The 16,312-nt window shown below is 33.4% G+C and overlaps 1 protein-coding gene across 3 annotated transcripts in view; it reads right to left on the bottom strand.

Annotated features, from left to right (window-relative positions):
- Positions 1-16,312, bottom strand: part of LOC124411280 (neurofilament heavy polypeptide-like) — a 37,095-nt gene that overhangs the window by 18,552 nt on the left and 2,231 nt on the right. For all 3 annotated transcript variants that reach the window (XR_006929662.1, XM_046890334.1, XM_046890336.1), the window contains exons 2-5: positions 6,879-7,014; positions 4,833-5,007; positions 3,082-3,371; positions 792-972 (exon numbers count right to left, since the gene is read on the bottom strand). Coding sequence is in view for 2 of the 3 variants with exons in the window: in XM_046890334.1 (XP_046746290.1) it covers positions 792-972; positions 3,082-3,371; positions 4,833-5,007; positions 6,879-7,014 (782 nt within the window). In the remaining variant the exon portion in view is untranslated. The remainder of the gene's footprint in view (positions 1-791; positions 973-3,081; positions 3,372-4,832; positions 5,008-6,878; positions 7,015-16,312) is intronic.

A 16,312-nucleotide genomic window follows, 5' to 3' on the forward strand; every position in this document is an offset into this window, starting at 1 on the left:
AATATATAAATATAATAATATTGTGATAAGGATAATTAGAAGCGAAGAGAAGAAATAGTTGTAGCATACACAATCATAAATGGTCACCTGTCATTCAAGATTGATTAGTTATCACCTTACCTGATCGACAAACGGCTCGTTATTCCTGTACTCAATGTTTGGCTTGTAAAATCAATAGAAAAATTTTTATTTGTACTATTTATCTTAGTTTCGCAAACTCGATGTACCCCGCGAGTAAAAAAAAAACGCCTTATAGACAAGATTATTAGTTATGCTTTTAAAGGTTTGCAACAGTTTTTATACATCAACTTTTCACGTTTTAATTGAATTTTTACGACAAAAAGAAAAACGTGAAAAATCTAAAATTATGCGTGTCATAATAATTGCGCAAAGTCTCGAAAAGTTCAAAAGTTTTCTCGAAATATAAGAGATGTAGATTTTTTTTCTCAACTGCTGAATTATTTTCTCAAGAATATCTTTTCGAATCGTGTGATTATGACAATTTTCAAAATCTGATCTAGCAAATTAATGACATTTTATAACCGAAAATTCACGATTCATTTACAGTAAAACTTTTTCAGTAATATGAAATTTCAAAAATGTTATATGTATGATACATTGAAATGTAGTCGAATCAATAAGCGCATTTTAGAACGATAGAAATATTTGACTTTGTTGAGAATAAACGCGGCTCTGTATTCACATAATGTAATAAAAAAAAAAGGGAATAGAAACATGAATAACACATAACCTAAAAAATAAATACACATGTATCAAGAGAGTAAACTCACCATCACTGGTGATAGCTTAGGGTAAACGTTTTCGCAGAAAATGTTCCACCAGAGTTGCAAGAGTGGCTGCAAATGATTGCATCCTGACGGTGGATGGACGGTTGAAGTTTCAGTGTCGAAATACTGCAGCCAAGGTTTTGTTGCGCCGATGAAATGTATAATACGAACATTTTCCCCAAATCTGAAAGATAAGTAAGAATTTATAGTCATTCCCAATCACGAAAGTCGAGCAGTTTTTTTTTTTTTTTTTCGCCACCCGGTATATAGAAAAGTAAGCTTTGTTCTTTCAGGAAGTTAAAAACCAGCTCAGGGAGGAAATTTTGAAAGTGGTGCGGTGCAATTTTTTATCTGATATCTGGAAATAATCAACTTTACGTGAAACTTTTTGAGATTTCGTTACACTTTGAACACGAACAAATGGTAAGAAACTAAATCCATGGATACATATTCAAAACACTAAAACGATTAATTCGAGTTAATTTTTGAATCGTAATTTCGTAAGTAATGATTTTATTCGTAAAATTCGAATTTGCGGATATTCAAACGAACGTTTTAAAAATTTGAGTCTTTTTAGTGTAAAGGAATCGCGCAAAGCCAAGAGAAATCTATAAAAGTTAGCAGATTCAGTTTCCGATCGCACAGGCAATTTTTTTTACATTGGACAGATCTCAAATAGTTGATTGACCAACGACTGATAACTGCTACCAGTCATCATAACAACATTCAAGGGGAGACTCGCTGGGAAAAAAGTAACACTTTTCTTGATTAATTAAATTTTATACAGTGATTACGAGAAATTCTTTGACAAATAGTTCTACTCTGATTAGATGATTTCTCACGAGTTTCAAGATATCATAAGATTACAAAAAGATTTCTGTAATTCTCAATAATTTTTACGACTAATTTCAGTCTGGTTTCGGAAATTACGAAATCATTTCAAATGTATTTAAACCACGTTTCCTTGAGTGAAACATCCCGTGGAACGTCAAATTATTTCAATTCAGTGCTTGGAATTGAAGCGAAAATTTGACGTCTCTGAACTGAAGCATCCTGGGTAATTACAAATTACCAATATTATGCTGAAAACATTAGTCTCGATTCTTTTGTTATCACACCGCCATTTTCGACGCTAACTTTTTCCCGTAGTTATAGATTTTTTTCCTCAAAACTAAAATTACAAGTGAAAAGTGCCTAAATTATTTTTGTACAACTTATTCAATCATAGTTTGTAGCATTGGTTAAAAAATTATACATTCATTGGTGCATCTTCTTACCCTGTACATCAAAACATGGAAATTTTAGCCATTCAAGATGAATGCAATTCATAAATAGACGAATTACTGGGTTGCCTGGCCAACCACTGTTATTCTAAAAACAGTCAGTCTCAAGACTTTGAAACGAGAATACGTCTTTCTAAAATACATGATTTGCTCTACATTTTCTACGTTTTACTGCATTTGCTTTATTTACCGGAGAACCCGTTATTTCTGAGTAACTCAAAAGTTACAATACATATTCAAATGAGCAGGAAAGATCGATGTTTGTAGGTCGGGATTAATTTTCAGTACAATGTCACATTTCGTGACGCAAATCACGACTAAACCGAATAACTAGACGCGCCGTGAGTTGGCTCCCCTGTCTGGTAGGCGAGAATGTCGTCGACCAATCAGAACTCAATTGTTCTGCGCATGCGAAGTCAGTAACTCAGCCTGCTGAGTTGCGCAGTTTTTTTCAATGAATACGTTTACACGGTGCTGTTATTCTGGTTTTACTGTGGCCGACGTAGTAAAACCAGAATAACAGCCGCCGTGTAATAGCTATTTATGTGGCATGCCCGTAAACTGCCTGTTTTTTGGCAAGGACAAAGATTTCAGGACGCGCTGAAGGCGAGCCGGAAGCGAGCCGGAAGCGAGCCGGAAGCGAGTACTGAAATTATCCGAGCCAAAAAATGGTTTACGGGCATGCCACATACAATATTTTTTACAGTATGGGCATTGAAAAGCAAAACGAAGAGTGAGGTTATGTCGCGATCTGTTCGACGAAGCTACTTTATTCGGCAGTTTGGGATGCGCACTTCGAACTGCGCATCAAAACTGCGGAATAAAGACTTTATTCCGCAACTTTGTTCGCTGCCGTATAAAGCGTCACTTTACGGAATGAAAACTGCCACAAAAAGTGGACTTTGCAATGCCCATGCCGTAAAAACGTACTTAATGTATGTAGGTATGACGTGACAGAATAGAAACTAGGAACGAAGTTACTGCACTTAGAATAAATCCAAGCGTCTTACTGTTTGTAGGCGGGCAGATACGAGTAAGTTGCGGTTGAGCACATGTTGTAGATGAACGGTAGATGTTTGGAGATGTCCTTGTGGGCCCAATCACTGAAGTACGAATTGAGGAGTCCTTGGTCACCGCCGTCGAACGAACCTTTTTCCGCCGCGAATGAAGTGATCGAAGCAAAGGTCTGCTGCGACGGCTTGAATACGAAAACTCCCGAGTTGAAGCAGTCCGGCCATCCGACGTCGGGTGCCGCTGTCAATTCTTCCCGTTCAAACAGCTCATCGCAATTCCTGACAACCTGTTGAATGTGCGAGACGGTCATTTGTTATTGATACAACGAGAAAAGAAAAAAGGAAGAAAAATAAATCTATGCATTGTATAATCGATGAAGTATTATTTGTGAAATTCATAGGGATTAATTATCTTTAGGTATCTTTAAGGAGGTTGATTATCCAAAAATAGATACTTTTTATTGATTTTATTACGAGTCAGTCGTATATTGAATATTGATCAAATTTCAAATTGATCAAGATCTTTTTAACCTTTAGACAGCCGGGATTCGATGAGCTTTAATCCCCTTAGAAAGTCCCTAAATAGTGTGCCTATATCTCAAATATAACCTTACAAAGTTCCGATCACACGTAGATCCTATATTTAGGCTTTCCGGCGGTTCGCGGTAGGGAAAAATTCAAAAGTTGTAGTTTTGCATAAGACCTGGATGTGGGGTTTTTGGGGTCACCGATAACGAATCTGGAATCAGATTTTCGAATTTCAAGATGGCGGATCCAATATAGCGGACAAAAATCCAGAAAATCACTCTACGCAACCATATTGGATCCACCATGATGAATTTGGAAATTTCGAATTCAGATTCGTGATCAGTGACCTCGAAAACCCTCGAATACCGAGTTTCATCCAAATCTAGTGACTTTTCGGAGTTTGCTCCGCCATCTTGAATTTCGAAATTTTGAGTCCAGATTTGCAATCAGTGACCTCAAAAACCCCAGAGTACAGAGTTTTGATATATTGCTCCACAGCGCCTATATTTAGATTTCCCGGTGGTCTAAAGGTTAAAAATACAGAACTAGAATGATTTTTGTCAGGTCGACCAACCGTCATAAGTTCAGATAACAAGTCGCCGCGATGTATGTAAATTAAAAATTTTAACAGTTGAGGACAGTTGAGGTTACATACATCACGGCGACGTGTCACCTGAACTTACGACGGTTGGTCAACCTGACAAAACAACTGCTGTTGCCCTAGAATTTTAGCGCATGCGCGTTAAATCATTCGACCGTTAGCTAATTGTAAATTATTATTAATTATTGTAAATACCGATGATTTATTTCATATCCTTAGTTGGTAAAAATCCAGTCAATAGGTACGATTTCATGATATAAATATATTATTTATGATCAACAAATGGCAATGACGCATTGACTATAGAAAAGAAAGAAATTCCATTTCAGTGACTTCGTGAAAAATTGTATTTTGAATAAAATGACCTATCGTAAAGTAAAATCGAAGTAATCTTCAAGATTTTCAACAATTCTCGACGCAATTCGAAATGAAGTATCGATATCTGAATTTTTCCTCACAATTTTAGTACTTTTTTTATTTTTGTACTTTCAAAGATATCTTTGTAGCTTATGAATATAATATTTCGGTAAATACTCAATGTATCTTGATGATTAGAATAAACAAAAAGTATTGACTTACTATCAAACAACTAATTCTTAATACTTGTTGGTTAACTTACGAGAGCATCGGCATCCACGAAAACACATTTTTCGTACTGAGTTAACCGCCAGCAGTGTAATTTGGTAAATGTGATTCCGAGTTCGGGTCGCGCAAGGAGCGCGAGATTGGCTTCATCCTTTGAATCCAGGACGTTTACTTCCTGAACAAGAGAAAATACCGACGCCAATTTTTCCCTGTAAAATTTAAAAAAAAAAAACAAAGTTCATAATGTTAGATAGGTTGATCTGAATATAGGGAATAAATTAAAACAGGTAAAGTAAATTAAATTATACAACGATTTTCGAAGCAACGAACGCCAAATTTAGGGAATTTATAGAGAGATAATGGATATAAAAAAAATTCAAATATTTACAACTAGAAAATTTTAGCATAAAGAAACAAATAATGATAAAATGACGTCATTATTCATAAAACGAAAACAAGAAAAGTACCCATATAACTTGAAGAATGAAATTTTTTAAATACAAACTGAACATAATTAGGCAGAGATTAAAAATTGAAAATGACGTAGACTGCGATTTATCGCTTTATCGTAGGTAAAATGTCATAGGATCCACTCTGGTTCTATTGTCACAAGATATCAGATTTCAACGTCAATGCAAGACGGGCAGAACGCCAGAGAATTGTAGCGAGACGCGGTTGACATTGCTACAAGAGAAATTGACAAGTGGCTAATGAGCTTGTTTGTAAACAATTAAGCCAACGTTGTTTACAATTAAATATATATGATCGGTGCCAATGATCATTGACCGCATTCACTATGACGTACAGATCAAGCTTCACCTCGCCGAATATTAATGAATTAATACCTTCGCGATATATTAATTGTGAGTATAACATATTCGCTGTAATTTTCAAAACCAACTTATTGTTAGCACGATAAAATACAGTCACCAAATTAATTTCACCCATATGAACGTGACTTTAATATTATTTAAGTTTGTTACAGATTGGAAAAAACTGATAATTATTCTCCAAATATCTAAACATGCAAGCAACCATTTTTAGGAATCCAATATTTTCTTTTAAAAAAATTAGAGAAATAAATGACTTCATGATTAGGCAAATTTTGAAAAAGTTCGAACTAGGAAAAGGTTTTTAAAGATTTTTTACTTAAAAACTTTTACGTTTGTATGGAAAAGTAAATGAAAATCGAACTAGAGGTGCCTATACTGTCACCTGAAAAAGTGTCAAACCAAATTGAAAATCGTGATTCCAAATCCAGTGCCATTGGCATGGAATTCCCCATATATACTTTGAACTTTGTTATACCGCTACGGATCGAAGTGATCGATAGGAATCATCAAAGCTGGTACATATCGCTTGAGAAAATTGAGTGTTTGAATTGATCTGTCTAGTATTACAACGGAAGCTAACTTTAGCATCATAAATACCGAAACACTCGATTAGGAAAATTAATTTACAACGTTCCACCTACTTGTATCCTCATGGGATAAGTTTTGCATATTAGTGACAGATAAACTTCCATCTCAGTCGACTATACAACTTAATTATTATTCAGAATTCACGTGATTGTATGACTAAAATTATTTTTCGAATTAATTGTTCAAATATTTATCGATGTTAAAAAATTTGAAATTGACAACCACGAGGGGCCAGCTTTCACTTGAATAATTATTGACATTCAATTCCAATAATTATAAACACCAGAGTTCTGTTGTCAGAATAAATTATTATTATAATTATAATAATAATAAAAATTGAGAAGACGTTCATGTGATTTTTTTTTACAGCTTACAAAGATAATTGGAATCCTTTTCAATTACAAGTTTCACACAAGTTACCGCCTGATTGAGCAGCCGACGCAATACTAATCGCAAGTGTCAGAAAATGTCTCTAGGAGCCCACGACTAACGGTAGGCCCCTAGTAACATTTTCAGACAGTCGCAATTGGTGTTGCATCGACTGCTCAATCAGGCGGTAACTTTCGGCCAGTAAAATTCGAACGAATCGACGCATGCGCATAAGGTGCGCACTTCCCTTGTGGACATACGGTATACAGAAATGTAAGTGTAAAACTTACCTCATAACCTCAGTAACACCCGGAGTTATAAGAATTGCCAAGTCATGTTTGGTACCGGCCCGACGCAGGGAATGCGCCAAAACCAAGGCTCCAAGTGAGTAAGAATCGTTTGTGGCCAACGTCACCCATGCGAAACCTGGAAAAACGTGTAGAAAAATAAACTTTTTCATATAATATTATCAAATAATGAAAAGATGTGCAAGCAATTGTTGAATTTATTTCACACATTGAAAATCAATAGCCATATACATACAAAATGATTTTATGGCCTAGCTAAATATGTCGATCATATATGGCGGGTAAAATTTTTTGATTCAACAAAATGGTGGTCATCGATCGATAGTTTAGGTTATCAAACGGAACTGTGTAATTTATTTGAATTGGGCCAATTTTACTTTCGCCATATTTGATCGCCATATTTTTATTGAATTTAGCAAGGTCTTTTTTACAACATGGATGTCTAATGTTGCTAGGGAAATAGTAAAGAGATGAATAAATCTGCAGGGTTGAAAGTCTGAAAGAGAACATCACAGTCTTTGGAGTTGTTTTGAAAAAGCATCAACATGAGACCGACGTAATACGTGTCAAAAATGCTGGTCTACAAAGGACGTCTAACATTAAGTACATAGATTTTCATCTAAAGTGCAGAACACGTTTGTATTATATATAAATTATACTTAATATTAGCGACATCTTAACGACGTATTTCAAACGCTGTTATAATTCTATGACGCGTTATATTGTGTAAAAGGGGGAAAAGATTGTAAGTGTCAAAAATGAATGCCAAGTTAAAAATGAATTTTATCACAGCGGCCAAATGAGTGAAAATTATACGGGGCATTCTATGCCAAATGGATCAGTTTTAATTCTCGTCATTCTTGATTCTGTGGTAACTTTTGTAGGTTGTAGTGACATCCCTAAAAGTATCAATTTATTTATCCATTTAGTGAAAAAAAATTTAATCGATTTTGAGTTACAAATAATCAAACCTACTCAAAGTTCTACGCTTTTGAGAATTCTCGGAAAATTTCCAAAAATTAAATGAGATCTTTTCTATTAGTTATTTCGGTATTTTGGAAATTTTTGTTCAAAGAAAAACATTCTTCAACGTTTTGAAAACAAACAAGTGCTTGAAGAAATAGAAAAATAACTAATTAAATGTATCATAAGTTTAAATAAAATTTTTGAGATATTCAGGTTTATGATTTCGCCACAATTCATTCTGCTTTCATTTATATAATCAATATAATGTATGATTTAACGAAGCTAATCTCTTTACATCCAATTAGAAAATTCTCTGCGATACCAATAAAAAAAATTGAAAAACGCCGAATTCTACACGCAAACAACCCATTACATAATTTACGATGCCAGAAAAATCACATTGTTTTTATAACCACTTGTTAAGTGAAAAATTCATTTAGTTAAACGGAATCTAATAAACAATAAACTTATTTTATTTGTAAATTTCTTCCTGAATCATAAATTTTGTACACATAAGTTTAACAATCGTAAAATAAAGTTTTTTTTTATATATACCGATATGCTCCGGAAAAAAATCTGTACCAGATAGTTTGTAGGAAATTCATTCATAAATGAAACGAACTTTTTTTTTTAATACAATCAGACGAACTGTACGGATTTGTGGGTAAAAAAATGTGAATAATGTGATTTCCTCGAGGTTGTCAATAGTAATATTAAACTAACCACAAACATTGATTAAAAAATTGTAATTGCGATTTTCATGCCTCATATATTAATAAACATACTATACACGTGGGCATGTGGATATACTGTAATGATACATATACCGTGTGTTCATGAGGAAAGTGCACACCTTATTTGCGTGCGTGAATGGCAGGGAGTTTGAAAAAAAAATGTCCCTAGGAGCCCACCGTTAGCTTTGGGCTCCTAGGGACATTTTCTGACAGTCGGGATTGCTATTGCGTCGTTAGTTGTGAGCTCCTAGGGACAATTTCTGACAGTCGCGATTGCTATTGCGCCGTTAGCTTTAGGCTCCTAGGGACATTTTCTGACAGTCGCGATTGGTATTGCGTCGGCTGCTGAATCAGGTGGTGACTGTCAGGCAATAAAATTCGAACGAGTCGACGCACGCGCATAAGATGCGCACTTTTTTCATGAACACACGGTGTATTCAACATATAAATGATGTAACGGTTGATTAAAAATATTTTACGGTGTACCAATAAATGACACGTGTTCAGAGAGAGGAAGGCATTTCCTGTCGATCAAGATGACAGGTAATTTATAGATTCCGCAATTAAATTGCCTGTAACGATTGGAGGTAGGCCAAAAATTTACCGGATGTGTGGCGTTCGAATTCGTTTATACAATATATATATGAGTGTGTGTACTGTTATATACATATTTACATGCGTAAATTATCAACCGAAATCCAGAATTATTCGACATCGAATAAAGTATGATCGACTGTATTTGTAAGATATTGCACTGCAACTTAAATAATACTTAACCTTTACAAGATTAAAACTGTTCAAGCTATGTCAACGGTATTCAGAGTTCAAGGCTAGTCGAGTGAATGATAAGAGAAGTTCGACCCAGTCCGTACGCCTGAATTATAATCAACTCTTAATAAAAACAAAAGATAATGACAAAAGTAACAATGATATCTCAATGCTGATAGTAATCACGATAATTATAGGATTATACCACTGGCATTGGGCTAATATTGTATGACGTTCATAACTGAGCGAATATACGTGTATATGTTAGGGTATATAAAAAAAAAAAAAAAAATTGGGACTTTCCAACGTGGCAACCCCTAAAAAGCTTCTTTAGGTTAAAGAAAAGATTCTGAGAAAAGATAAGCATCTGACGTTAAATGGAAGATCGTCCTTATTTGATTTGTATTTTTTGTTTGACAGTTTTTTGAAATTATCAAGGATAACAGCGAATGAATTTTTTATTTTTTTATTTTCTTTTGTTACGTACATCAATTAAAATATCAATTTACGTCGTGAAGGAGACCCACACTTTTAATATTAGGTCTCCAGTTGATGTTTGAGAAATGTAGGTATCTCGCGACTTTTTTGTTATTAAATCAATTCACTCAGAAAATTGTTATTATTTAATATAAATTTCTAATCTAGGAAGATAAAATTTCCGTTCAATATATTTTTATATTACCAATCATGATCTTTGGGCTCAGTATAAATTTTAGGCAAAAAATAACAATTGAAGCGCTACGACGTATTTCAAAGTGAACTTCCTCGTTTTACTTCTCGCTTTTTATTTCTCATTACTGTTTTTTTCATAATTCGATAATCAATTTGAGAGACTTAATATTACAAATGTGGGTCTTCTTTACGACGCTAAGAAATAAAAATGTTTTTTAATTACTCTTATTCTTTTATTCATAAATTCAAAGAAATTTAATAAAAACTTGAATATCAAATGAAAAGCGTCTTCCACATAACGCTCATGTTTTCCCAAAATTTTTCTTATAGCCTAAAAAAATCCTATTACTGGTTGTCACGTTGGAAAATCGTAAGTTTTTTCTTGAAACACCCTAATACATATGCATACAGAGTGACTATCTATCGACAGAATAGTCCGTCGTCCTCTAGAGTGTAATGCGCATGCGCTACAATCCAAGAGCAGTTGTTTGCCAGGGCGACCAACCGTCATGAACGTAACCTGACAAATTTTCAGGTTACATACATCGCGGAAAATTGTCACCTGAATGTATGACAGTTGGTCGCCCTGACAAGCAACTATACTCTTGAATCTTAACGCATGCGCATTATAGCAGACGACAGACGATTCGGTCGATAGATAATCACTCTGTACATGTATATATGAGTGATTATATTTCCGAATGCCAAACCGCTGTAGAGCATTTATACTGCGAAGGTAAGAAAATCGGGATGAATTACGCATATATGTAGGTATATATATAAGAAACGAAGTCGTCGGTGAATAGAAAGAAGTGATACATGAGAACGCAATTGGCTTTAGTCCAAATCTAAATATACCTATTCACACATTCGACCACCCTACATACCTACCTAGAATGCCTGCCTTTTCCCCGGCATTGTGAAACTCGTTGTGGACGCGTTATATACATGTATACATAAACTAAATGAAGTTATATACCCATCCATATTTTACACAAAGTCTCGACGCGTGGCGCATGTTAATTGAACCCACAGATTCATACGTTATAAATTGGAAGAAACATTTTTTTCACTCATATGTACCTGAAAAAGCTTGTTGTACACAAATGGGGAAAAAATTTTGCGAAAAGGTATCTGTTACAGGGCACCTCTAGTGTCAAATTGAAAAAAAAAATCGAATTCTCTTTTTTTTACATTTTTCGAAAGTTCATACTTTTAAAAATGACATACTAAAATGTTAAATATGTAACTCGAAAATAAATTGTCCGATCGGTCTGTTTTTTTCCCTCTTTTTTTTTTTTGTACTCAATTCTGTACACAATGATCCTTTAGTTTTTTTGATCGCATAAAAATTGTAATTTTGACAAGCCAAAAATTATCGGATTTTCGAGCGAAATTTTAACTTTTTTTTCTATTCTGGGTGATTGTAAGGGTCATAAATATATTCTAGTTTAACGCCTTTTTTTTTTGTTCCAGGCACTGCAGCAGTCGCTTAGGAGATATATCCAATAACTTTAAAAATGTTCAAAATTATTCTTTCAAAAAATTTCTGTATGTACTTGAAATGTGTGAAAATATAACCTTAAAATTTCAAAGTAATCGCTTTGTTAGGTTTCTTTTGAAAAATTCCTAATAATCACCTATATTTAAGATGGTAGCCCTGTAAGTGTAAGTAAGTGGTACCCCTTAAATCGAATTTCAATCAATTTCTCTCACAATACGACGTTTTTTATTTAAACAGCGTGAGTAACATTCGTTGTTTTCTTAAATTGTTATGACTTATGGCTGCATTTGAAAATGTTGACGTCATTCTGAAAATATTTTGTATGGAATTGTAATCGTGATTTTCAATCTATTGTTTTCGCTTTACAATTTTTGTTTAACTAAATAGAGGAAAAATATAGCCTAATTGATTCAGCTTTCCCTGTTTATCATATGTCCAATATTATCAATTAGTCCAATCTTGTTTATCCATAAAGTACGTGGAGTATTGCTTTCACGAAAAGTTCGTTTTTTAAATCTTTCCATGTCTTTTTTCAAACAATTGATCATATTTTTTGAATGATAATCTGAGAGTGAACACAAAAACAAAATACTTGGTCAAGGAAATTTTACGCTGAACATACTGATAACAGAGAGACGGAATAAGTAGAATAATTCTGACTGTCGGCGAATATTTTATCATTGCGTAAAATTGAAAAATTATCAGGAGTCATGATAATAAAAATATCTAAACTATCGAGAAAAATTATAAAAATTTCCAGGACGAGAGTAAGATTCCAAAATATGTCTTCGAAGATTTCATTTTCAAACTCGATCTCTAAGACTTCCAAGTCTGAATAAACAAACAATTTATACAGAGATAAAAAAAAACGGCAGCAATATATTATTATCCGTTGTATTATACACATCAAAGTGATAAATTATCATACTATGTATATAACTGTTCGCATTGTAGTGGACTGTACAATTAATTACACAATAAATATCGCAAGCAATAAAATTAACCAATGAATCAACGCGTGAATGAATGTGTAATTACGTTATGCGAAAAAAAATATTGAAAGAGTGATTAGTATTGGCAAAAGTTGTCAGTCCATTGTCTCTCTTTCTCCATAATTGCTCTTTCACTTTGCACACTTGCAGTCGTTTAATATATATAAGCAGATGTTCGATGTTATACTTAAGATAAATGCATAAATTAAATATGTGTCGTAGTATCGTTAAATATACTTACAAAGTATATTGAATATATCTCTACGTAATTATACGTTGAAAATATCAGAAGTAATATTTATCTACGCTTATTATTATACACACGTATACTAAATTGTGTATTTTTGAAAAAGAGCTTTTCTACTCGTGTATCTCTGTATAAACCGAATTCAATCGAGTGTCTTTGATTAGAATTATGCATTTAGGTGTTTTTGCACAGAGTTTAACCTGACGACGTTTCGTTCAAATCGATTATGATTATGAGTCGATTTATAAAAATCGACCGTAAATAGCGTGTCAAAATACTTTCAATCAAAGCAAAAAATTTGAAATCCACTTCTTCTACAGCTTACAAATTTTTTTTTGCCTGACAAACGTCACAAGATACGAATTTGCGTTGTTATTATCTACCGCTATTCTCTAATTCAAAATTTAATCGACCGGAAATGTTAATCCATCAAAATTGATAAAAAAAAGTTCGAGTAATGAACCATTAAATCACTGCACTTTTTAGCTGTAAATTAAATAATTCCGTACTCTCAAATAATTCATACTCGGCTTTCTTTCTCTCTAATGAATAATTCATCATCGAATCGCAGTGCTGATAGTATAAAAATTTGATTTCGATCAGGCTTAATCGCTTCCAGTTACCGACGGAGTATTCGCAGAAAACAAACAAAAACTTTCCACGCAGATTCTTAACCTTTTCGAATTGCACATTATTTTACTGAGTCATGAGGAATCTGAAATCAAATCTTAAAAATTTAAGATGGCGGATTCGATATGGAAGATCTAATATGGCGGACAAAAATTTCAAATTTCATCGAATTCGGTCAAAAAACTTTATGCAGGGGATTTCGGAGTCACTGACTGGATTCGTTATACTGTATTTTCAAAATCTGATTTCAGATTCGTAATTAGCAGCCCCAAGAACTTATAATTTATGTAAAAAAAATGTATATATCTAGATGGTTAAATTTGAAAATGAATTTATTTCTAACAAAAATAATTTCCATTACATCGCAATAATTACTCTCGAGTACTGAAAACCTATTGAAATACTATCAGAAATAGCAAAAACCGTAAAGAAAAATGTGGAAAAGTTGTTTAAATATAGAATAAATGTATACAAAAAGACTCAAATCTTTAAAGCCATAACTTGGCAACTTTTGACTAATTTTTGTAAATCATTATTAATGAGTGTCAGATTTTGAACTTGATCGATCAAAAATTGAGATAACAAATAGTGCCAAGAGACTAAACATGAAAGCTCAGTAGACGTCCAAGGACTTGATATAATCAACTCGTCGTCCATTCTCTGAAAGTGCATCGTGTAGCCAAGAGGCAGAACCTGCAGGCTGTGCTTGACGAGAGAAGAGAGACGGTAAAAAACGTCTGTCGTAGATATGCAAGGTACTACATGATACCCGTGGTGAAACCTGATACAGAGAGACGTAGACACTAGACGACGGTGCTCAACGACCGGGTATGTATATTATATATATAGACTAAGTTTATATTTACACACGGCGACTTTGGGCCCATAATAGATGCGCCGTATATGCATTTAGAAGAAAATACGCGCGACGGTGCATCGCGTTTATTCGCTTTATATGCACTTAATTCAGGGTGTCCAGTTATTTGTGAAAACGTAGTTCCTTGTGAATTCTAGGTTTTTACAGACAAAAATCATTATTTATTTAGTTTCTTCTCGTGTAGACAATAAATGAAAAATGCAATAGTTATACGAACAAGGATATTCTATATTTGACTAAAGCATAACTCATTGTGAAGCGAATTTACAAGAATTCGCTAGCACTTACGATTTTTAAGAAGTCAAAAAAGAAAGTTGAAAGAATTTTTTTTTTTTTTTTTTTTCCCCACCAAATGGTCAAGTTTTTATGGATCTAGATTGAAAATTAGTATATTCCAGATACGGCATGAAATTCTATGAGATTTCCATAATTTTCATGAATACTGAACATGTATGCGCTTGTCTGAGGTCAAACTGCACTGATTGTAAATCGGCCATTTTGTGATTTCCCGCATGCAGAATGAAAGGGATGTTTTGTTTAGAGGCAGCCATTACTTATCAGCCCCATCTAAAAAACTTGTACATACATAAAAAAATAATAATAATCCTAAACAACATTCGCGTTTAACGTTATGAACTTGATTTTGGAAGCGTTTTGTAGAATATTCAATTCTCTGTAAAAGTGTATTTTGAAATTTTGTTTTCAAATTAACAGTTTAGCCACTAAGGCTACATTTGTAGATAAACTTTTACGGAAAATCCATTGTCATGGCGTATAATTGGTAAACCGTTTAACAATAAGCCATAGACTTTGCTTTACAGATGTTTTTAGAGAGAGCCAAATTAATCAGAAATTTTTACTTTACATTTTTCTTGTAAAGTGAATAGTTTTATCACTAAAGACGATTGAAAAAGCATTTCTACACAATATTGATGTTCAAAATTGAAGCTAGAGACTTTGATAGAGAATTGAATTGCCCACAAATTTGTTAACATTTGTGCAATTAAATTCAACCGATATCTATCGAATCATGAAAAAATGGAACCCGTTACAGAAAAAATACGTTAAATAAATTTATAATAAAAAAAACCCTAGCATTTTTTCAAATTGAAGTCGAGATTTAATTTTTCCATTTGCACTAATGAAAGTAATTAATTATTTCCGTATGCATTGTTCCAAATTTTAAAAAGTATTCATAGATGAGGTATTTGAGACTTTTTTTTTATAATACACATTCGTTATTTGACAGTTAAATTCTTCGACTATAAACAATTGTTTATGTCTGCAAGGTTGGCTCAGTTGTATAAAGTTTCACGTTGCATAAACAGATGACGAAATTCTGCCTTATTCTTTCGCCAGGTTTCATTCACACTCATGGAGTCAACTTAACAAACGGTTTTCCCTTGAACCTAATCAATATATTTTTAACTCGTACTGAAGGAATGAGAATCTAATAAAATTGATTTCTTTTTTACCATTAACGATAGAATTTCAACGAAAGAATTTGACTCTCACCATCTTTTTCATAGATTGAAATATCTACGAGAATTTTTTATATACTTTCAATTCAGTTGTTTCTGTTCAGCTTACTTTTCTCTTTGTAAAAATCTGTCTAATTCTGAGAAACCTGAAGACGCCGGTAACTGGACCAAGAATTTTCTGCTTCCATTTCGGGTTTAGGAGCTCTGATTTGAAGACAGCTCTTGAAAATCCATACGGCATATAACGTGAGAAGCTAGATCGTAGAGGTTAAAATAAAATTCGAATAGGTTATACACCTACTCTGATTTGTTCAGTTGCCAAAGGATGAAGCTATTTCAGAGCGAAATGTATATACGTCATTTTTCAAGAAACCTATGGTTTGTTCCACGTTGTTCTGACCTACTCCTAGGCATGATAAAATTTTATTTCGACTTTTTCGACTCTTCAATTTCTTTCTTTATTTCTATACATCGAAAAAATTCCTTAGTAAAAGCAATTGAAATAAGTTTACTCAAGTTTACTGTTTCATAACAAAACAAAATTT

The sequence above is a fragment of the Diprion similis genome, chromosome 10, assembly GCF_021155765.1.
Source record: "Diprion similis isolate iyDipSimi1 chromosome 10, iyDipSimi1.1, whole genome shotgun sequence".
NCBI classification, from domain to species: Eukaryota; Metazoa; Arthropoda; class Insecta; order Hymenoptera; family Diprionidae; genus Diprion; species Diprion similis.